Source organism: Hoplias malabaricus, chromosome 10 (assembly GCF_029633855.1).
Source record: "Hoplias malabaricus isolate fHopMal1 chromosome 10, fHopMal1.hap1, whole genome shotgun sequence".
Lineage (NCBI taxonomy): Eukaryota > Metazoa > Chordata > Actinopteri > Characiformes > Erythrinidae > Hoplias > Hoplias malabaricus.
The window spans coordinates 17,481,913-17,506,742 of record NC_089809.1 but is presented as its reverse complement, the minus strand read 5'-3'; the positions used below and the strand labels follow the sequence as shown (position 1 = coordinate 17,506,742).

General features: G+C 40.9%; 1 protein-coding gene and 1 long non-coding RNA gene across 4 annotated transcripts in view; both read left to right on the top strand.

The window, feature by feature from the left end:
- LOC136708362 (RNA-binding Raly-like protein) overlaps positions 1 to 24,830 on the top strand; it is a 105,710-nt gene that overhangs the window by 44,164 nt on the left and 36,716 nt on the right. For 2 of the 3 annotated variants that reach the window (XM_066682872.1, XM_066682871.1), the window contains exon 1: positions 14,744 to 14,909. The exons of the other annotated variant lie outside the window; for it this stretch is intronic. In XM_066682872.1, the coding sequence (XP_066538969.1) occupies positions 14,873 to 14,909 (37 nt within the window). In that variant the 5' untranslated portion in view covers positions 14,744 to 14,872. Of the gene's footprint in view, positions 1 to 14,743; positions 14,910 to 24,830 lie in introns of those variants that run through there. 3 annotated transcript variants of the gene reach the window in all.
- Positions 2,060 to 7,356, top strand: LOC136708363 (uncharacterized). The gene is made up of 3 exons (XR_010804343.1): positions 2,060 to 2,369; positions 2,473 to 2,551; positions 6,913 to 7,356. It is a non-coding gene; the product is annotated as an uncharacterized lncRNA (long non-coding RNA).

Genomic DNA, 24,830 nt, shown 5'->3' with positions numbered 1-24,830 from the left:
GATGAGAACAGTAATCATAAATGTAACTTTGAGTATGTAGTACACAGTGCACCTCACTGAAATCCTTAACATTGTTAAAGTAGTTTCAGTACCTTCTGTGAAGGACTGATTTGGCTTGAAGGAGGAAATGAAACAGAAAATGTTAAAGAAACCTTATACGATTAGGTGCGTATCAGAGCTGACAATGTAAATCACTGTGTAAACAGTGTAAACCTTTCATTTCTTATTGGCTGCTCCCACCATGGGCTCAGCATGATAATGCCCGTTTGTTATTGAATGTGCGCTGATCATGTTGCTCATTTGGTTAAACTGGCTCTCAGTACATGCTAGACTGGTTGATACACTAGGCTTTACACAATGGGTACAGGAATATACAGTGTGTTTGTATGGTGAAGTACAGGAGTCTTCATATGTCAAATGCACAATGTTAGTTGTGAAGACAGTATATTTATTTAGATATCGATTACGTCCTGCACTGCTCCACTGCGACACCTGGTGGGTCCTAGCCCCTCTGGTCCTATAGCATAAGTTGTCACGGCCATATATCATGGTCAAAATTACCCACATTTATAATGGAAATCCTGCTTTGTGAGACAGGGCCCAGGTTTGACTTGGGCTCAAGTTATCAGGCGAACTGAGAAATCCAGTGTTGTGAAATATTCCCCTTTTCTATTGCTGTTCTTGCTAATTATATTGCAACTATTGTTTCTATCTGTTTTCTTGATTCTCTTGTGGTATATCAAAAAGCTGAAGGACTTAGGCCAAAACTAGAAAACTAATAGAAGGGTACTTTATTTCCTCTCTACTGAAAAAATGGCTTTTCGTCTCAAGTTTTTATGATGTACTTTCACAGTCTTTTTTTTTTACATTAAAATAACTCTTTTTACAATAAGCTAGCTTTTTAGGTCAAATGTTGGGATTGTCCACCTGAAATGTCTCTTGCCTTGTCCTTACTGAACAGTGCAGACTTTGTCATTGCTGCTGACCTTAATGCTGTTTTTGTTTTCATTATTTCAAATGTTTCTGTCATCACTGTTTGTGATGTCTGAAGGCCTGTTTCTGTTGTTTACGGTTGCCTGCTGGTTGCAGCGTGCCTCGATGGGGACTTTAAGAGCTAAGAAGTGTGTGTGTGTGTGTGTGTGTGTGTGTGTTCCCCCCCTGGAGGCTCCTCAGCCTGCTAAAGGTCAGTGGGAGCAGATGAAAGGAGGCACAGCGCATTAGCAGCTCATCTGGCCTCCTCTCTTCACGACTGCTCACTCACATGCCACCGATGGCCTGGGGATTCTTCCTAAAGCTGGTACAACTGTGCCATCGACTTCTCTCACCTCCATCTGGTGCCAAGACCAAAATACACTGCTCAACCCAGTAAAGAAAAGGAGCAGAACCAGAGCCACTTGAAAAGTGGAGCCCGACGGTCACCAGCAGAGTAAAGGTTTGTCGAGAATGGAGCTTTGCCCACCCAAGGGGGACTCTCTCACACTGAAGTGCCACACTCAGGTTTCGCCTCAGTGTGCTCTGCTGCTGGTGTCCTGCCATGTTGGCTCTGCGTGCACGTGTGTGTGTGTGCGCAGACACCTGGCCTTCATCAAAGCCCTTTCCCGTTATTCCCACTCCTAGCTGAAAGGTGGTACGCTGGCCAGACTTGAGTGAAAGCCGCGCAGGTCAGTGTGTTATTACACACACAAAGCCTGTCTGTGCTTTGCCTTGTCTCGCTGGCCACCTGGCTGACAGCGTTATTAATGGGCTCCTGCTGTATTTATGCACCTCATATCCTCCAGAGAAAATGAAGCCGCTCGCATTCCCTGCAGTTTGAAAACCGCTGTCAGCTGAAATTTAGGCTCCCAATAGGATGATGGGCCCTTGTTATAGCCTAAATGGCGATGTAATAAATATTAATTGCATTGTGAAATTGCAGTGTAGCCACTGTCGTGTATAGTGAAGTGGTCTTTGAGTGCCACCATGTGGCTGATGATGGAAATGCAGACCAGGTCTTAGAAAAATTGTAGAAGTGTTTTTGAGGTTTCGGGATTGGTCTGCATGGTTCACGTTTTCACACCTTCATTCAATCCTGCTGAGTAACACTGACACCACTGTGCTATACCACTTTGCTATAAACATTTGCTCTTACTCGAAGCGACTTATGTCTGTTCCACACTACAGGATTTAAAAAATCATAAATTATGTTGAAAATGTAGTGATATATTGGCATTTTTACCCATTATTATGTGCTTGATCGTTGTTCGTCCTCACCCTACACGATACGCCCGGAATTAAACACATTTTCTCGTGAACTGCTGCATCGCGAGAACACGCGGGATGTAAACAAACAGTGGATGGCAATGAGACCATAAACCTAGCTCAGCTCTCAGGTATGATATTTACTTTTCGTTTCACACCTGAGAGTCAGCATCCACCCCACGCTACATTATTCTGAGTGTAACGTTTCATATTTACGATTCACGATCTGCACAGCCCCTGACTGCACTGGGAGAAGACTGAAGGAGTAAATATTGGATTATGGACTCCCCACACTACAGGATAATCTGAGAAGGTAATTATTTACGAGCCACATACAATCGACAGAACATTTGCGATTGTGGGGAGAAGCAAATCAGTGCCAGAATCATCCTGATTATCCTGTAGTGTGGGCCAGGCATTACAGTCTTATCAATTTTTTTTTTTTTTTTTTTTGTGCAAGGACTCAGTAGGTTGCCCTATTGAGGAATTGAACCCATTGTGCCACGTGGAGGGCAGGCATGTGTCACATCTGGCCTTGTTTTGCTTTGTTTACCGTCCCTGTTTTGCCATTGTCTCTGTTTTTAGTCTTTGTTTAACTTAGGGTGACCAGACGTCCTCTTTTACCCGGACATGTCCTCTTTTTAGACTTAAAAAAATGTCCGGGAGGAATTTCACAAATGTCCGGGATTTTGTTTTTCTGGAGCTTACATAGAATTTCGAGAAGCGTTTCGTTCACAAACTAGTCCCGCCCTCCCCTACTCCATGTTTTGTGTGGCAAATAAAGATGTAAAGGACCTAAAAGCACACATAGGTTCAGCTAAGCATACAACGGCAGAACCCTCGCCCGAGACGTCCTCTTTTTCACCATCTCAGATCTGGTCACCCTAGTTTAACTTCCCACTTGCTCCTGTCACTCATTTTTCTGCTCTTAGCTCCCCTTGGCCATGCCCTGGTCAGTTACTAATTAGTCCAAGTTATTTCTTGTTTCATGCCTTTTATTTGTCTTTTAGTTAATGTGTATTTATTTGTGTCTTTGTCATTTTTGACATGGTGTCTATTTAAAAGCCACGTTTACATTCTGCCTTCTTGCCTGCTCCCTAGTCACAAGTTGCCCCCTCTGTGTATATTATGAGGAACAGACAAACAGAAATGATCCAAAATCATTTGGAAATGTCTTTTTCACATTTCACATTTGATTTACATAAATGTGAGTACATGCCTGTGAATCTTCTCCTGTAAAGCTGCCTAAAGGTGTTGTTCTGATAGCGATAGCAGATTTTCTTCAATTATATAACAGTCATGTTGCTATTAATACTCAGTGTCTTGACAGATGCTTATGTCACATGTCAGAGTTTGCAGCATGCACTAGTTGGGGGTCATAACATAATCATTGTGACATATGTTATGATTATTACTGGTAATGTTAACAAGACACAAGACCCAAACACTCATAACATTAACAGCATTTGGCAGATTCCACAGCATATTTATGGCTTGTTAACTTCAGAGCAGAATGTAGATTTTGAGTTTGTTTATACTGAAACAAAACCAAAGGAAGGAGACATTAAAGTAGCCTTAAAGAACCATGTTTAACATTCATTCATTAATTTTCTCAAACCTCTTCATTCTCATCAATGTCAGTGTGGGTCTGGACCCTACAATCATTGGGAACAAGTTAGACAGGGTGCCTGTCCATAACAAGGCATCACACACTCACACATTTGGGCAATTTCACACTCACAATGTGTGTTTTGAACTGTGAGAGGAATGCAGAGCATCCAAAGGAAACCCATACATACACAGAAAGAATACACCAATTCAAGCCAATGTCTCAAGGCAAGGATTGAACCCAGAGCGCCAGGACCCTAAAGTTGTGTGGCAGAAACACTACTGGTTGTCACCAAGCCACATTCACTTTAAATGATAATAGAAATAAAAATATATATATATATAAAAGAGGATATATATTTATTTTATAGGAATGGCAGAGAAATCTCTATTTTTGGTTTCATTTAAAGAAACCTCTCTCCCTCTCTAGGAGCTTCCATCATTTTTTAAGAGCACAGAGATAGTGAAAGCTCCTCATTATAGGCAGGTATTCTCTCTAGCATTAAGCCCACAGTCTGGAGTGTGTTCTGTAAAGTAAATCTGTTTCCCCCTGACCCTCTCAGCTCTCAGCAGCCCCTCTCCTCATCGTGCTGGTGAGACATTCAGCCTGAGAGAGCTGGCGTCTGTATTTATGACGCTTTCCTCGATTAGTCCACTCAGGCCGTGTTGACCCGGGGCAGCTCTGTGGAGGGCTAATCAAGCTGGCTCTCAGCCAGCGCAGCAGAAGCCCACCATATTCTTTGAGCTGACCTCCGAGCAGCTCTCCATTAGTTCAGACAGACAGGGTCTCAGCAGGACCATGACTCACACAGCCCTGAAACGCATTAGGACCGCCCGAACCCAAGCAAAGCTCACTCAGCTGGAACTAGGTATATTGCATCTCTGTTCTCTGTCTGGATCTCTGTCTGTATTTTTAGCTGAGACTCTCCTTTCTCACTCTCATTCCTCACATCATTTTCTCTGTCTTCCTTGCTATACCACTGTTCTCTTTCCTCACCTCCCTTCCTTTATCTGCCTTACTATACTTCTGTATGTTCTCGCTCTCTCTCTTTCTCATCTCACACTTTTTCCTTCTTTTCTTTATATATGCCCCTCTCCCTCTGTCTCTCCCTCTCCCTCTCTCTCATCTACTTTCTCTAACTTCCCTATGAGTGCCTTTCTCTCCCACACACTCACTCTCCCACTTCATGTTTTATACTCTCTACCCCTGCTTTTACTTCATACAATAATAAAGTGTGTACAGTCAAGTCACGTGGTATACTTTGTGGCTTCTATGTACTCTAGTGTGGGACTTAACCTCCATAATTATGCATAATTAATCCACAGGGATGACAAAGTGTGATTAATATATTACACGGCATATGGAGCACATTCAGACTCTCACAAATGTATAGCAGCAAAAGGAAAGAAAAAAAAAAGCCAAGGAAAGAAATAACCCTAATGTAACTCTGTGCTATAATATTCTATGATGCTAATTGTTACTATAATTATTGTGTCATAGGCATAATGCTGATGTCACAAGTACATGATTTAAAAAAAACTACACTAAATTATTATAATAATTGGAAAGTTAATTATTAAAAATATAAAATTCAATACAATTTGATATTTTACAACGTATATAACTGTAATTGCTACTAAGATGATGTAGGTACATGGTGCATTTATTCATATAATAATAAATTATACACTATCCAAAAAAATGTATCCCCAAAATATTAAACTTCATAGTAAAAGGAAAAACTCTTCTTAACTTTTAGTGGAGGTCAATGTAAAAGATTTTATTCTAAAAAAAATTCATCATGTTTTTCTTTGGACAGCGTTCAATCTTCTACTCAAATGATGAAAGGAATGTGCTTTTTAAACTGAATTATTGAGTTATTAATGTTCTCTTAAGATTCAGATTCATCCTGCTTTAATGCATCAGCACCTGCGCTTTAAAGGAATACAATATAAGAATTGGCCTTTTTTGTTGCCCCCTACCTACTGCTGAGTGTAATTCACGTTTACAGTACTGTCATGAAATCAAGTCTCACACACCTCTCTCTGTCCCTCGCTCGCTCACTCACTCAAACATGACCAGCTCTTGTGACTTCTACTAACACACACCAGAATCGATGTCCAATGCTAAAAAGTGAGCTAATTCAGCTAAGGTTAGCAGGCGCAAACCCTGACTCACTGCTCAGTAACTCTCAAAAATTATTTGAACACCTTCGTCATCAAAACGTACACCGCAACACATTAAAAAAGGGCAACAAATGCTTACTGCTCCAACTCGTCTGCTCATGTCTGTTTTAGCTCACTCTACTGTGTAAATTCAGTGAAGTATTGACTCTGTTCTCCTCCTTGCTCTCTCTGCCATATAATGTCTGTACCAGGAATACCAAGCCAGATTCTTCTTGTAACTAGGCAACCATCCACCTTTGAGCTATGTGCTACGTTTAGTGTTACCCATTTCTCGTGAATCCTCTACCCCATGATTCAAAAGTTGCTTAGTGCAGTAAACCAGCAGAGGACCTGGCTTAGCTGCCACAGAGGCTCTATTCTCCCTATTACAGCTCTGTAAAACATCACAATCATTTAGAAGCTGTAATCATTTAGAAGCTGCATAAATACTGTGCATAATACTGCCAGTCTTGTTTCAGATTTCTGCATTATTCTATCAGAATGTGTTCCCAAAATCAAACTCTCAGAGGTGGTGTTCAACCTAGTGCTTATACCCCTCTGACACTTGGCATTGGATACAGTAACTTCAGTCTCATGTGGAGCTGCTTGTTCTGCCAGGGCTATTCTGTGGAGATCATACAGTGTCTGAGACTGAATGCTATGCCAGTAATGACTTAAATCATTATTTCCTTAAAGAATAACTCAAATTAAGGTTACTTGGATAAAATGAACACTAAGCTTTCAGAGTACATCGAAATACCTCTTTAACCTTAGTCTGAACACTTCTCACTGAAATCATTCTGAAGTCTGAATAATACACGCGGGTGATATTTTCTTCAGGATGTTCAGATGTTTTAGTACAGAATCTGAAATCCGAGCTGTGTTTCTCCTTCTCCTCAGGAGCAGACAGGAAGCTGCCACTCTCAGTGCCACTCGATGCCATCCATCAGACACGCTGTATTGATCGCATCGCCGCTGCCAGCGCCGGATATCATCACTCCAGCGCTGAGCTATGGGGAATAATAGTTTCTTCATTACAGACACATTACTTGATGAAAGCGGCTCGTGGTGGGGGATTAGAAATAATAGTAGGGGGCTGTTGTGAGAGTGGGACTGGAGACAATTTGCTTCCTCAACAGATGAATCGAGAAATAAAAATGTCTACGCCTCTCTGAATAGGATTCCATGGCTGACGCTCTTGCCATTTGAAGCTCCATTATTTTTTGGAGTCATGCAGTGTGTGATTCGTTGCATTTGTGTGTGTGTGTTTTATGTGTGTATGTTGGTGGGGGGGAGGGGGGGGGTCAGCTGTATTATTGCTGTCTGTGAGGGTGAGTGAGTGTGTGAGCGATACAGCCCACGCTGAATTCGATTAGTCAGACTCTAATGACTGTTTGAATAGCATTCTGCAAAAATTTGAATATTTTTATAATGTGCTTCTTTGCACTCTGCTGCCCTCGAGTGTGTGTGTGTGTGTGTGTGTGTGTGTGTGTGTGTGTGAGAGAGAGAGAGAGGGTGATATGAGTGTGCGTGTGCTGAATGTAATCTGCTTGGTATCTTAGAAGTTTACACAGAGACATTTACTGGTGTTGATAGAGTAATGCAAATGTGTTCATTTTCAATTTTCAAATTTTTTTTAATAGGTTTGAAAATGACACTGGATTTATTTATTTGTTTATTCATTTGTTAGCTTGCTTTAACTCCACACCCCCCATTTTATTATATTATTTTACTTATGTTTATGTAGTTCATATACCATTGTCCTATCCAGAATTTCCTTTAAATGTACTGCACTATAGTGAATCTGACAACCTCTACCTAGCTTGTCATCATATCATCCAGGAAGATGCTGCACATTGATAGTGGTTCAGGTTACTCCCTAATGTTCCAAAAAATGTAAAGTGCTTTGAGTGTGTAGAGAAATGCTATGTAAAATGTATTCATTCATCCATTCATTATCTATAATGGCTTTTCCAGGGTGAAAGGCAGAAACACATCCTGGACAGGGTTCCAGTGGACAAATTTTGCACGGTCAATCCACCTACCTCTGTGATTTTGGATTATGGTTGGCACTCATAGGAACCCCACACAGACACAAGGAGAACACACCAAACTCCTCACAGGCAGTGACCTGAAGTGGAACTCAAACCCTCAACCCCAGGGGCTGTCTGACAGTGACACTAACTCTGCCATTGTTCTGCCCACTATTTAAAATTAAGTGAGCAAACTGACGGAGACCTAAGGAGAAGTGCAAAAACTCTGCACCTTTGGGCGTTATTGGGTGATAATTATGTTGACTTTTACAGTCAGTAACTGGAAACCATGTCACACTCAGAACAAATGCTAGCATCCTCCATTTGGGAGATCTACAGGAGAAGGAAAAATTATTATTTGCTTTGAATGGCAATACATTGGACATGACCTAATGGTTAAAGGAGGGGACTTGGGACTGGAAATTCACTGGTTTGATCCAAGCAGGATTGTGGGTGGGGGTAGGGGTATGAAGAAACAGCTTTATATCCTCCCTCAACATCCACAGCTGAGGTGCCCTTTCAAATTTCATTCATTTTTTATTATTATTATTTTCGCCTCTTTTTTATTATGGCCCATAGTTATTTTGGCCCATTTCTATTGCTCTGTTATTAAGAACATTTTAATCCAGCTTCCATTTTACTTTATTATGTCCTAAAAATAATAATAATAATAATTTTCGTTCTTATTATTTAGCCTTCTGTTTTTTGGATGTGAGAGATGCATAATGCCTCCACCAGTCTAGCTACACTGATAATAGTGATTAATATAAATAGTAACAGATGACTCCATACTTTAAAAATATTTAGCCAGGCTTTTGTTATCCAGTCCATCAAACTAATGTAACAGAATTAAAACTACAACATTTAAAGCTATGCCATTGCTTTTAGGAGCCCTGGTTAAATCAAGCATTGAATTTTTCATATCACTTAGTACTGAATGGAAGTTTCATTAATGCACCAAGCTGAATAAAAGCTTTTGGCTTTCAGTGCTGGACTTCAGATTAATTGAATAAGAAATTGCAGGATCTTTTCTGTATTGCTCGGTTTCGTCCACCAGGGTGCAGTGTTGTTCAAAATTCAACGAAAATGTGCTGTGGGAGCGGACACAGTGTTGCTATAAACACAGCTCTAAAGTGATGCACTAAGATAAGACCAAAACAAGACCTGATGCATTTTTCAGCACTGTGTGTGCATATTCTTGCCTCAGCTGAGAGTAGCATTCATGGGGATATGTTTCACATCTTAGTTAAGCCAGGATGGGTCCATATGAAAAAAAAAAAAAGTAAATAAAATAATAAAACAGTAACATGCAAAACTACGGAGCAGCAGCAAAGCAAGGTGGTCAACCACAGAGACACAGGACAAACTGGTTCGGTGTATAGTAGGCTTCAAAAATACTTCCTCCATATTATCAAAACAAAATACTGGAATTTTTGCAAGATTTCTAACAAACAATCAAACAAACAAATAAATGAAAATAATAATATATACTTCAAAAAATGTATTTCTTTCAAATTCAATTCTGACAGGTAAAGCAATGTGTTTGCTAACCAATCATGCTCATCAGTGCCTGCTGGCTGGAAGCCAATGACATGCTTCCTCGAAGGTAGCACTGCCTTCAGGAACATTTTGAGCAGTGAACAAGCATTCCTCAGTCACAGGGCTTTAAAAAGCTGTGTTTATGAGTCTCTGAGCAGCTGCAGATGAGAGTCACTGTCAAGGGGAATGGAGCAGCCATTCCCCAGGAGTGATAGTTTAGTCCAGGTTCCCAGGAGGGTGAAACAGACACAGATCATGAGGAGACAGAAATCTGAAGCATGTAAAAAGCAAAATCTTTTTAAAATAGTGTTAATATTCACTTTTACAAATAACAGTGCCAGTGTCTGACCTAATGCTATAGAATATTCTTCAAGTTTAGACCAGCCAGCAGGTACAACACTATAGCTGCACTTCAGTGGCCAGGTATAGCACCATACCGGCTGGCCATTGTAAAATCCTGGCCTGGATCCTATAGAAGAACCACTGCCTAAAATCTTTTTTTTTTTTCCAGTGGAAGGTTCATTAGTGAAGCATAGTGTAAATATGTTATTGTGAAATATCTAAGATTAAAAAAAAAACCTTGTTCATTGCATGGGTTCTAATGTTGTTACAGGTTTGCTGCAGTGACCATTTCAGCTGTGGTCTGTGACTAAGCTGTGACACTGAGTGCCTCAGTATCCATTCCGTCCATTCTACACCATGGCTGTCACTGACACTTCACAAAACAAAGCAGTAAGAAGCATATGAGCAATTGGCACAACTTACTAAAATACTAAGAGCCTGTTCAGACAGCACTCACTGCCCTCTGGAATACTGAGCATTGTACCGGCTTTGCATTTAAAACTCACATGGAGTAAAAGTTCATCTCTGTCTCTGAACTCTGCTATGAAATGGATTTTCTTAATGTTACAACAGGAGTGCGAATATATTACTGGAATAAAAGTCTGAATTCGGTTCCCCACTTTGCAGTGTTGCTTTAAATATGAAAGAACAGGCTAGTGCAGAAACCTGCTGTGTTGTCCGCTCTAGTGCAGATATAGTTGAAGTAAGACATAATTTTATACAGAGGGGATGGTGATCACACAGGAGGAGACGTTTTCTCTGAGAGAGAGAAAGATTTTACATGCTGCACGAGGTTTTTATGACATTGTTTATAGGAAGAATATTACAAAATTATACTCCATGAGTCTTTGATCTGCTACATCATAATCCATACCTTCTCATGACAGATAAAAAAATTGAGAATACCTGCACATCATAGCAGAGAGTTGGCTAATATTTTGACCTGAATTAATATTATCGCTTTCCAATTAAAAACATGTATATCCATTTTAGTTTACTACATCATTTGAACACAGCAGTTGTCCTTCAAAGTCCAAGAATGGCCCAATAGAAACGTTCCAAAATGTACTTGGAATACAATCTATGTTTTACATGTGCTTCCATTGAAAGTTAAGGTTTTATTTCTTCTTTTGGAGATACATGTTTTTAAATTGGACAGCTACAATATATTAAAGTGACAGGAAACAGATGGTGTCTTTATAAATAAAGCACTGGCGTCAGCAGATGGCTCAAGAGAGTTGTGAGACTCTGGGCAAATCAAAACAATTAATAACAAAGACAAATGCCAATCTAATACCAGCAATTATTTGCTCAATTTGCTCAGCAACTCTCTGATTATTATCTCTATCTGGTTTAAAACACAGGTTTTACTTTATATAAGTGTTGTATCACTCCTTGTCTATTGATAACATGGATCATTTGGAAAGGTACAAAAGATGTGCTATATGTCATTTCTATAGCTGCTGCTGCGTGATATGTGATATGTCTGTACATTACAATAATTACCCGTACACTACAAAATAAACAGTAGATTCCAACACTACATTCATTCATCCATTATCTGTAACCGCTTATCCAGTTCAGGGTCGCGGTGGGTCCAGAGCCTACCTGGAATCATTGGGCGCAAGGCAGGAATACACCCTGGAGGGGGCGCCAGTCCTTCACAGAGCAACACAGACACACTCACACCTACGGACATTTGTGAGTCACCCATCTACCTACCAACGTGTGTTTTTGGACTGTGGGAGGAAACCGGAGCACCCGGAGGAAACCCACGCGGACAAAGGGAGAACACACCAAACTCCTCACAGACAGTCACCCGGAATGGGACTTGAACCCACAATCTCTAGTTTCATGGAGTTGTGTGACTGCGACACTACCTGCTGTGCCACCGTGCCGCCCTCAACACTATATTAAGCTTTATAAAAAATTACAAGAACACTAGGTAGGACAGCTTCAAAACCATTGTGGTGCTCCACTGACCTGTAATAGAGAGAACAGACCCGCTTTCTTTGCTACTCCAGGCTCAGCACTGCAGAAACTGCACTATGGAGCATTTGTAGAAAGGTAGGAAACCACCCCCTTTCCTTTCATTTCAGGACAGTGTTGTAAAGGTGAATTACACTGTGCAAAATACCATATCTTACCTTTGGCCTTTTGGCTACTTTCTCCACTGTTTATGAGCTCAGGTGGATGGCTCTGTTCTCTGAAACTTTTACACACATGTTTGAACTTGCTGTAAACAAGTAATACACAAAAGCAATGCCAATACACCTACCAACATGTGTTTTTGGGCTGTGGGAGAAAACCTGAGCACCTGGCGGAAACCCACGCGGACACAGGCAGAACACACTAAACTCTGAATCATCCTATTATTGCCTCAAACCCACACCCCAAGGACCCTGGAGTTGGGTGTCAACATGACACCCCCATTTCTCACATATTCATCACATATAAGGACTCCTCCACACGGGGGTGCTGTTGTGCTTTGCATCAATGGCACTTTGTGTGTTTGTTAAAGGCTGTAGTGCTTGTTGCTTGAAAATCTCTGTAGTTTCATTTTTAATAAATAAATAAATAAAAACTGTCAGCTGCAAATCTCAGCTCCAGACCCATCTGACCCCTTAAGCTGCAAGACTCTGCAAGTGCTCCATTTCTGTAATTACTCACTACACAAGGTACATATTAGTTTCAGTGTGCTTTCTGAATGATTCACAGAACAGACTGAATAATAACTCTTATGATGAATAACACTGTAATAAGCCTGACGTTTAATGCGTGAGCTATTGAACTCTGCCTTATTTTTACAGGGGTTCATTCAATACTTGTGATTGTCTTGATTACAATCCCTACTCGTCCTTTGGTCGAGCTGGAGGACAAAACACCATGGTGTCATATTTAAGCTTAGCTGTAGAGAGGCAGTGCGATTTAGAGTGTATTACTTCCCTTATCTCCCACAGTGCCACTGGATATTACTCACTTGCTTTTTCGCTGTTATTTCTGGTCAAAAGAAAGTCATCCAACCCCTACACAGATACCAAAAGTGCAATAAATAGCTCACTATATCCACAATATACATTCTCCTTCCCTTGTCTCCGTAGCAACGCAATCTCCCAGTGAAAGGCAGATGAGACATTTGTCTTGGTGTGTGGAGCTGCAGCTGCCTCAGTGAAAAGCATCTCAAGGCGGTTAAACTTTGACCTCATAGTCCTTAGTGGATAAAATACCAAAAATGGACTGCAATGAATTCTTTCAAGTGAAACTGCATGCAGAGCGTTTTCATTTATTTTATACTTTGAATGCTTGAACCAGGCAGCAGGCAGTGTATACAAATTTACGGTGTAATTGTTGATGAAAAGCCATTCTGCTCTTGCAGGGCCATTTGGAAAGTGGACTCCAACAGACTGACCTTAGTTTGAGTTTTCCAGAGAGGACCTGATGCTGAATTTGGACCTACGCCATTGGTCCATTTGTCTTTTTGATGTTTAGTGCCCTGAGCATATATCAGAATACAGAAGCCTGGCTCCAGGCTCAGTCGTATCCAAATACTTAACATTACAGAATACGCATGGTCAATAAACTTTACAGCGTGCCAAGCAGAAAAGGCTGGGGCTACGGAGATGAGGTATTATTGGTAAAGCATAGTGGGCAATGTTGCTACCCTCTAGTTGGCAGACAAGAGTTTCATTCCCAGCAGAAGTACCAAGTATCTAACCTAAAAGTCCTTGTGCATGACTCTTAATACTGCATTAGACTAACTCTGTACCATGATTAACATGATGTCGCTCTGGATAAGGGTGTCTGTTAAATAATTTAAATGCACTTAGCAATGTAACATGCATAAATTCTTTATCAAGAGCCCAAAACAGTGACCAACACTTTTCCTGAAGCCCTGACCACCCCCAGATTTTAATCTCCAACCACAAGAACGGGTGTCTTAAACTGTAAATACCCAGTTTATACACTAGCGATCCAACTACAAACTGACATATAAACTTAAACAATTATAGAATATTATTAACCTCTATTTCAATTGTCCATCCTTCCCTTCTTTTTTCAAGTGGTTTTCAAATTTCTCCACACATTCAAAGTTTGCTTTTAGAGTTACATTTTCATTGCTTCTCATGATATAATTATTTCCAGACACGCCTCTTTCTTGTCTATTGCTTCAATTTTTATTTATTTTTTTCCTCATTAGCGGTGCCTCAACAGCTACACAATCCTTTCAGACTAGTCCTGTTGAGTTGTCTTCCCATTGGGAGGATATGGGACAAGAGTACATGATGTTTTATCACAGATCTGTAGCAGGGGTGGAGTGAGATGTTCTCCCGCCTCTCAAACATGGAATCAGATTTTCTGATGGCCTCAGTTTGGGACCTTGGACTTCCCCTTTAAGACTTCCCTATATCTACTTGGCTGCTTCTAATTAAACATGTATGACTTGTCTTTAATGGCCATTTTGAGTGGAAGTTTAAATAAATAAATACACAAATAAATAAATAACAATCTAAACCTAACCTTAACCCTAACTCTTTCTTATTTTTGCCCAGCACTGCAGTAGTGGAATTTTGGCTCCCAATAAATTAACCCCTTTCCTTACTGTATTAGAAACACAACAAAACACCACTAAATTAACATTTACCTTATTTCAATGAGTATTACAGTTTATTGAATTAATTAGAATTTCTTACATCATTAGTATAGACCTTTCTCTATTGACTGATACGGACACTGTGCAGTGCGTGTCGACCCTCCCCCTCTCCCCCGTGGATGAGCGCAATGGTACAGCCCACACGAACACAGCGCGTTCACCTCGGTTCAGTTTCGGAGCGGCGAGGGAGAGAAGCAGAAGAGAGTGTGTTTGAGTGAGAGAGAGAGAGAGAGAGTGAGACACTTCATCTATCTTCAGAGAGGAGTTTGAAACCGTCAATCTGGAGCCATTCAGAATGACCATGTACAAGGGCAAGCGCCGCAACCAGCGCTGTGAGTCTCCAGCCACACTTTTTACCTGACGCTCGTTACTCTCGTGACTCTTTCCGTTAGTGGAGAAGTTAGCTATTTTTTCGAATATTCCAGTCCACCTTAAACGGTGCACCAGTTTCATTCAACGTGTTTTACTTACTACCATTTAATGTGGCGCCACATGTGTGAATAGACAAGTTACTAGAATTATCTTGATTGAATGTGATGTGAAATGATAAGTTTGTTTGTGTGTGTTATTGTCGCTGTGTCTTTGTTTATCAGCTGGTTGTGCAGTTGCAGTGGAACGTATCAACTTTAGGTTATTGCAGCGTTTAGGTTCCCATTGGTTCCAGAAGTGAAGAAGCGATCTGCGCCGACAGAAGGTCTCTGTTGTGTTCAGGAGAAATTGGATGAGTGTAGACCTAAACACAATCATGGTGTTCATGATCATCAGCAGCAGCATGAACATCGTTGAGAACATCTAAGATAAGATCGCACGTTGTTGACTCAGAGGGACATTGTACTCTGGAAGAACACTCAGGAATGTATTCACACACACACACACACACACACACACTTCACCCACCCACCATCACATTCCTTCTACAAGAAAAAAAAAATAATCACAAAATCTAATGTATGGCAGCAGACTAGACCTCTTTCATAAAACTGCAGCTCTCTGAGGATGTAAAATGTGTGTGAACTGCTTTGATATCATTTTAGAGCTCCCCAGGACGGGAGGTGAGCAAAGTCTTCCTCCACTTCTCACTGTTCTCCCACGGCTCACGTTCAGAACTGAGCTCAGAGCTGCTTTTGTTGAGTCCCGTGTCAGACAACTAAAGTACAGCCAGAATGTGTCAGAATGAATAGAGTTTTGCACGACTGAATGGATAACGCTGCTTCATTTTTAGTTTCAAGAGCAGAGCTCCTCTTCTTCATTTATACATGGCTCCTGGTGGTGGGGGATTTTGAGCTGTAGTGCAATGTATTGTGAGACAGCAGTACTGGCAGTGCAGAAATGTGCGGATCAGGTTCAGCTCAAATTCTCAGAGAGAGAGAGAGAGAGAGACTGTACTCTAAACCTTTCTGACAGTAATGTATGTTTTTAGCTTGAAGGAAATACCTCTGATTATTCTTTTTGGTTTGTGTAATGATTTGCATGTATTCTGGCTGCATGTATATTGTATATATATATTATTATTAGAAAATATGTAGAAATTTAGATAGACATCCACTTAAATAAGAAAAAAACCCAAAGAAAATAGGTGCAAAATATGAGCTTCCAAAATTGTTCTACACTTATAATCGTCTCAGCTTAGTCATTGTCAGTAGATATACCTTCATCTGATGCTGCAAAACAGGGAGGGTTAAGACTAGCACAAGCTTCCTCTGAATCCCATGAAGTATCCCCCATACCTTTTTGAGCTGCCACTAATGCAGTATCATTGCCAGCTCTACACGCTTGAAGGAGAACACTTCATTTGCATTTACAGCATTTAGCAGACACTTTTATCCAGAGCGACTTACAAACTTCTTGTGCTCATTTAAGTTTGTATTCCAGTAAAAATAGAGTCCAAAATACCCTTGAGCTGCTCAGACACTGCCAGAGCAGCTACTAATTCTGATGCTGAGCCCTGTTCACTATATAATGCACTGTTTTGGGGTTCCGCCATTTTGTGGTAGTGTTCGAAAACATCGTGACAATTTTCTGTGCACTCTAACAATCCCACAATACGTAAGTACACAATAAGTAGCATACAACCCATATACCTTAGTGGATAGAAGGTACCCATAGTACACTGCTCTGTTTGATAAAACCCTGCATGGAATAACGTCCAAAACTGTTCACTAATCTCCTGAATTTGTTTTATTATAATAGTTGACTGCATGTAAAGTGAGAAATATAAGGAATGGTGAATAGGGAGCCATTTGGGAAATAGCATGGAACACATTAAATGTTGCTCCACTCAGTGTCTGTGTATGTACATACTGTCAAAGATTAAATATGAGATGGAATATATAAAATCAGCTCAGGTGGACATGGTTTCACTGATCTGCATACAGCATTCATATTGCTTTTAGAGACAAAAAGCTAAGTCCTTGTGTGGGTATAGTACCTTTCCAGCTCTTTCAGTGGTGCAAGAGCTCTCCATGGTGCAGAATTACACTGGGTCTCTTCTGCTCGCGCTGGAGCAGTAGTTACTGTGCAGGATGTCGCTCTAATGAGTGGCAATGCCTTATGAAATATCCAGTCAGAGCAAATGAGTTTCCCTGGGCTTCCTGGGTCTCGCTGGGGCTCATCAGTGGGACGCTGTGCGTAGGTGCAAAATTGGTGCATAAGTCTGCCTCCAATCAACGCATGCAAACACACACATACACACACACACACACACACATGCGTGCACTAAGCAATCACACGAGTACACACATACAGACATCCACACACACACAAACTAATACACGTTCCCAAGACAAAAAAAGACGAATGCTGCGTCTGGTTCATGTCTCTAATGAGGACAGAATTCTTGGAAATGCCACTAGCCTATCCCCAGTGGACCTCAGCGGCCTATTTGGAGCTCCTTTTTTCACTCTTGCCTCCTTCTTCCTGTGCTTCTCTGGCAGATATGCGCAGGTCTTAATGCGTATTTTCAATTATAGGCACAAATATGATCATTTGATATACTGTGCGTTTTACTGATTTTTATATTTCCATATGATATTAATTTGTAAGATAAATGGGGAAAGTGTGATTAGAATTTTGCGGTATTAGAATACAGCTCTGGTTAAGATGTATGTTTTTATGCATGCGAATGTGTGTGTGTGTGTGTGTGTGTGTGTGTGTGTGTGAGAGAGAGAGAGAGAGCGAAAGATTGTGTGTGCACTTGTGAAATGAGCAGAATTTGGATATTGCTCGGAGAGTATGAATTCTCCAGCATCGGGATGTTGCAGGCAATTCGAGTAGTCTGTCGCTGTCTCGGTTAGAGGATGGCAACATCTTATTTTTAGCATGTGCACTCCGGCACCTCTGATTTAGCTGAGATTAATCTCCCTCTCAGCCTGGATCCTCCGGTCCAACAGCACGATTATTTCATATAGCCGGATATCAAAGCCAGGCCGTGTTCTGAGTGTTTATGTTTGTTTTTCTCTTTCATACATCGCTGCACACTATCATATCACAGGCTTTTAAACCAATTAACTTCACATCCCTGGAGCTGCTTCCACACTGCAATATTCATCCGTTTAAAAGGCAGGGTTTCTGTCTCTTCGTACTGCTTTTTTTTTTTTTCACGCACCATGTATTGTGTGAGCACAAGCTGATCAGACTCTCTACATTCAACAGAGGCAGTGAGCTAGCGGGCTGGCCACCACATGCTGCACACCTCATGGTTTGGGGGTCTGTCAGCAGGATTTTGCATCACACATCGGCCGAGCTGTTTCAAAGGGGTTGGCAAGCTCCTGCAAGACTCTGGCTCATCCAGGAGCACTTTGGGTCATGGGAGTTTAGAATTAAATATTGTGAATATTAATATCCAAAATATGTAAATATTTATATAATTTTGGGCTGTATGCCAAGTGTTATAGCAGGCTTTGGTGTCATTTAGCTGGTTTCATTGTAAGTTAGCTTGAGCTGGAGTAGTCTAGGCAAGTTTGGGCTTATGTAACAAGATGTCCAGCACGATTTGAGAAAGTCTAAAATGAGATAGGGTTGTGTTGAAGGTTTTGAAGTTATGCCAGATTGGTTTTTAGGAGCGTCTAACCAAGTCTGGTTTGGTTATCTAGCAAGATTTGGCATTACCCAGTAATATTTGCGGTCATCTAGCCAATGAAGGGGCTGTATTCGTTTTGTGTTTACATAGTAGTATTTTTTGGGGGATTATCTAGAAGAGTTTGTGGTGGTCATTAGAATTGTAATCACTTTATTGGCCACTGTGCCAATTTCGTCTCCACATTTAACCCAATCTGTGCAGTGAAACATTTACACACACACTAGTGAACACTAGGGGGCAGTGAGTACACACGTCCAGAGGGGTGGGCAGCCCTAGTTACTACCAAGCGTTGGGATTACTTAGCCCTGTGTTTCAATTCTGGTCATAAATCCCACCCCATCTTAAGGGACATTCCATTTCCATATGAACTGAAGTGTGTTAAATAAGCCTGAGGTCCACTTCAGAAGTGGAACTTTCCCAGAATAACAATTTCCATAGCAGGGTAGGATAGGAGGGGAGGATGCATGTTTGTGTTTGTTCCTGCGGTTGAGTATGTTCTGTTTGAAATAGCTTCTCCTTCTTGCCCATTCCTCCCCTTGTACAAAGAGTGGGCACTTATAGGCGCTATACGCACTTCAGAGTGGTCAGTGGAAGTGGGTGAGAGCAAGTGAAAATCTGAATTGAAACTCAGGGTAGGTGTAGGAACTATACTGTATATAAGGATTTTATTTATACACCAAGTTTTCTAGCAAGAGCTGGTGTTGTCTAGCCAGGTTTTAATTATTTAGCAAATGGTGAAGTTATGCAGTGAGGCATGGGACTGTTTAGAAAGGTTCAGGGTTAGGCCAGCAGGATTTGGTGGTATCTAGAAGGGTTTGTTCTATGAGCTGAGTGTACGGGTATATCTAGCTGGATTTGGGGATATCTTGCAGGTATTGGGGTAATCCACATAAGATTATAGTTGTATTCACTCTCTCTCTCTCTCATAATGTGTCCTTCTCCATATCCATTCAGAACTCATGAGTATTTTACATGCAAACCACATAATGAAATGAAGCAGTACTTCACAAGAGGCATTGAAATGCGCATTAACAATGTCCATGGGGATATTTTTTCTTCATCCCCATTGGTTAGCTAACTCTGGGCAGCATCGAAAAGCATCTTTAATGCACAAGAGTTTCTTTATTTTTTGGCAGTGTTTGCCTATGTCTGCTCATGCTTGTCTGTTTTTTGCCTATGTCTGCTTTAGTTTCCCTAGACGTGCTTATGTTACTGTTTGCTTGTACTTGCAAGTCTTGGCCTGCTATTGCCTGTGTTTGTCGTTGTGATTAAATGGCAGTCTGACCCCGGGCAGCACAGAGCCCCTTGGCACGGCGCCCTTGTTTGTATTCGGTTTGAGTAAGTTGGTAAACAGGTAGTTTTTTGTCACTGCTCCGTGAGTAAAATAAAAAAAATAAAAAAAATGTCATTGAGGTCCTCAGAGGCAGGATGAAGGAAGCCAAGGACACACCGGTGAATGATGAGCACACACTGACACACGCTGGTGCACGAGGGAAGGCCAAACCTCACTGATGTTTGAGTGAAAGGGGGGCAGAATGAGGGGAGGCACATGACAACCCTTTAAACAGAAGAGCACAAGAAATACACATAAAAGACTTCTTTCTCCTTTGTAGATGCCGCATCCAGGGCTACATTTCTGTGTGCAGTATTAAAATGGTTGCAGCAGCAGGTGTATGTGCATCAGTGGATCATCGGTGCAGAAAATCCTGGGTCAGGCATTGGTTTTCTGATTTATTTCGCATAAACTCTCAAGCTTCTCACGTGTATTTTCGGAAAATGAGTCCAGCCCCTGTTGAACAGCTCTCTAGGGATAGTCCTTGGGTAGTTCTTCAGTGCAAATTAGGTGGTTAATTATTGAAGCTCTACTGACTAATAAAACGTGAGTACTCTTAGAGTAGGTCTGGTATTAGGGCTGGATTTGGGAGTTGTGTTTAATTAAAGGCAGTTTAATTTGGACAGTTTAGGTTAGTAAATAGCCCTTGTCTTTGAACATTTGCCCTTTATCCTTTACACATGCAGGCAACAAGCCATTTCATTCCTTTGAGTCAGTTCTGTCAATAAATCAAATGCTGGTGAATCTGCTCTATGGCCATAAGTGTGAAGACACCTGCACATTTGGTGTTTCTTGGGAAATCTAGGGTTTTAACAGGTAGATTAGTTATAGCCTCCATTTCTGGGAAAGGTTTACACTCGATACTAAAACATTTTTATGATTTGAATGCATTTTTAAAAAAGATTTTTACATTAATACATAACCAGTTAATCTAATCTTTGTAATGTTCCATCCACTGAGATGTCATTTCCACATCCTTTTATTCTCAAGTCTTTTATTTCCTACCTCCCATTCAGCTTGTTCTTTTAAAGGTCCAGAACGCCATATAACCCCTAGAGAACCCCTGGTAAGAGTGGATCAGACACAGCATTCTTGCTGGTGTTTTTGTATATTTTAACACCACAGGGAATATCTGAATAAAGTTCATCTTTGAATGGTGAACCAGTGACACTGATATTCATGTGGATGTTACATGGACATGCAGTTTTTCAAAAGAATAATGCACCCTGCCACACTGCAAAAAAAAAAAAAAATAATAATAATAAAATATTTCAGAAAGGGTTTAAGGAGCAGGATGAAGAGTGCAAGGTGTTGAACTGGCCTCCGAGATCTCAATTGAAGGAAAAGCTGTAATGACTAATGGCAGACACATGCTGAAGCTTACACCACTGTTGCTGTTTCAGAGGTCTTGCCTTGTTTAGAGCCATGTTGATGGATTCTATCTTTAGGCATAGCCTCCAGTGGGCTGGTTTGGAGGATATTTTACTTTTATTTCTTTATCTTGCTTAATCTATGATTCAGAAAGAGGGTCACACGTCCCTGAAAATTACCTGAACATCATGTTAGCTATCAGCAAAAAACCAAAAGAACATCAAACAACTAGCTTCCGTTGCTTCTGCATGTGGTCTGATGCTGGAGGCACTGAGATAACCAAAACATTATTGAAATCACACAAGGTCTCCCTCATAAGAGGCTCAGATGGCGTAAATTCAAAGGAAGATGTATTATTTAGCTGCTCTTGCCTTTTATCCCACTTTATTTATCTCAGCACAAACAGCAAAACACACAAGCAGCTTTGCCCTTTTTCATCCAGGTCAACCAAAGACAGCCCTCTAAAAAATATGTTGCATGAGTGTCCATTAAGAAGTAAAACCTTTAACTATTTGTGTTGCAAGGTCCAAATGCTCAGACAGAGCTGCTACCATTGCTTCCAGGGTAACATGAACTTTAAAGCAGTAGAATTGGTTTCCTATAAAGTCAGTTATTCGTTCATTCATTATCTGTAACCGCTTAACAAGTTCAGGGTCATGGTGGGTCCAGAACGTACCCGGAATCACTAAACGCAAGGCAGGAACACATCCTGGAGGGGGCACCAGTCCTTCACAGGGCGACACACACTCACACATTAACTCTACGGACACTTGAGTCGCCAATCCACCTACCAACGTGTGTTTTTGGGCTGTGGGAAGAAACGGGAGCACCTGGAGGAAACCCACGCAGACACAGGGAGAACACACACACTCACCCGGAGCGGGACTCGAACCCACAACTTCCAGGTCCCCGGGACTGTGTGCCTGCAACACTGCCTGCTGCACCACCGTGCCACCACTGAAGTCAATTAAAATGTGTATATATAGCCTGAAAAATCAGACATTTTTAATTGTTCAGTAGGATTGGCCAAACAGCCCATTACTCTTTGATGCAGCTAACAAGCTTATATTAATTGCATAAAGCTCCAAAAACTTCTTTTACACAGCAACAGGCTTTAACTGTGATCGTCATTATCAGTTAATAACATATTGAAGGCTGTTTATTGTAGTAATTTAATCATATGTTGGTGGTGCTGTGGATTTGGGGAGATTAATAAAAGGTTTGGAAAATTGCATTTGACAGATTTGCATAGTTTGGACAAATGGTTTATGCAAATATATTTACATGTGTTTCATTAAAGACCAGAGCAAGACAGAACTTTTCAGCTTTTAAGAGAATGGTTAATATGAAGTTATTGCTGATTATACTGGAATGTTGGGGCTTCAGGTTTATTAAAGTGTGTATTCAGTTTTTCTATCTCATAATGTATTATTGTGAATGCTGAACCAATGGTCCTTGTGTATTGAGAATGCAGGGTTTTGATCCAGTTGCATATCCATTGATTAAGCATGAGTGATATTCCAACAGACACACACACACACACACACAGTCCACTAAAACCAATAAGCGAACTTGCATGGTCTCGGTGGTTGCAATGTTTGAAGCTGTCATGGAATATAATGTGACCTTTCTTTACTCTGGAGCTCAGAGCAGATGGTACTAAATCTTACGCTAAATCACAACCTCCTCAATGGATACATAATGACATTTATTCTTCATGCTAACTCTAGCCTGGGGCTAAAGGATTTATTTTTGTCTGCTTCAAGTAAGAAACACGTATTGTTGTCTTTAACTCTCAGAGCAGTTGGACGAATGAGGGAGAGCTGCTAAATGCCCCAAACGTAGGCACACAAAAATCTGTACTTGTCACAGAACACAGCGACATGGCAGTCAATGTCCTCTAGCCTCAACACCTGCGCCCAGCACCACAGCTTAAAAAGAAGCCATTTCACAAAACACACACACACCATCTTGTCTCTATGGTTTCAGGGGATAGTACAAAGACTTCCTTTCATTTCTTAGAGACCTAACCTAACCTTGTCTTCATCATAAGATTTTACAATATTATTTATTTATTTATTTATTGTTAAGCTTATATAGCGCCTTTCTAGACACCCAAGGACGCTTTTACAGTCAACACTGCACAGAACGCCATTCCATTCAACCTTCAGTCCACACACACAGGCAAAAAGCAACCACCCACCTGGAGGACTGCATCGGGCACTAGGGGGTTCACAGGATAGAGCGCCAATCCATATCTAGGCATACACACATACAGACGTCATTAACACACACACAATTGTTTTTTTTTTTGTTTTTTTTTTTTGTTTTTTGTTATTAGTAGCTAATTCACCTAACCTCCCACAGACAATGGGAAAACATGGAAACTCCACCCAGACTTGAACCCAAGATCTCAGCACGGGAATGTGAACGTGCTAATCACAAAGTCACCATATGCAGAAATGATTGTGTGTTGCCATACGTAAAAAGAATCACCATAATGTGAGTGTGTAAACAGATTTTGGTCCCCACAACATTATGTATATCTGGACCACACACAGACACCAAGAAGCAGTGTGTGGGCTGCTAGCCCGCGGCTCTCCAGAAGGCTAGATATGTGGACATGCCCATCATCTGAGTTTTCATCTTTTGATTTCTTGCCCTATTTTTTTTCCTCCCTCTTTTCCTGATGCACCCCTCTCTCCTTCCTCTGCCTTGCTTCTTGCTTGCATAAATAATTTGAGTTCTGAAATCATTTAAGCAGAAGGCCATCCAGAGAATGACTGGAGGATTCTCAGCACCTTAGAACTGGAAGATTCAAATAAAATCACCTATTTTGCCAAAATAATGTCCAATCCATCCATGCTCTGTCTACATATGTGCTCTTTCTTTGATATTTGTTAATAATAATGATAAAAAGTGCTCAGATTGTTGGTGAAAACATAAGTCCACCCTGTTTCTTTGTTCCAGCTTACATTATTTTCAGGAGGCTTCCATTTATTTATTTTTATAATCTGCTGTGTACATTTTCCCACACCTCCCAAGTTCAGTTTTAGGTATCAGTTATGTCCTTTTCGCTGTCCGTGTATTCCCAAACACATTCAAGGATGTTGATGTGTGGGCTCTGGAACAGCGAGTCAGTCTGTTGTTCTGAAAACAAAGTGGCCCTTTTCCACTGCGTGGCATCGGCTCAACTCTGCTCGGCATGGCTCAATGTGCTTTTCCACAACTCACCCAAGATATGTAGCCAGTGACGTAGCAAAAAACTAAACTCTAATGGGAACTGCAGGCTTTGAAAACCACAACAGCAGCAGCTATAATATTAGCTGCTGTTTACTCGCTTCGTACCAGGTGTGAGTAAAGATCGAATCGAGCTGAGCCAAGGTGAGAATTGTGTAATATTATACATTATATATGTGAATCAAAATGTAAAAACATATCCACCATAACATGAAAATTCACGGGACATAT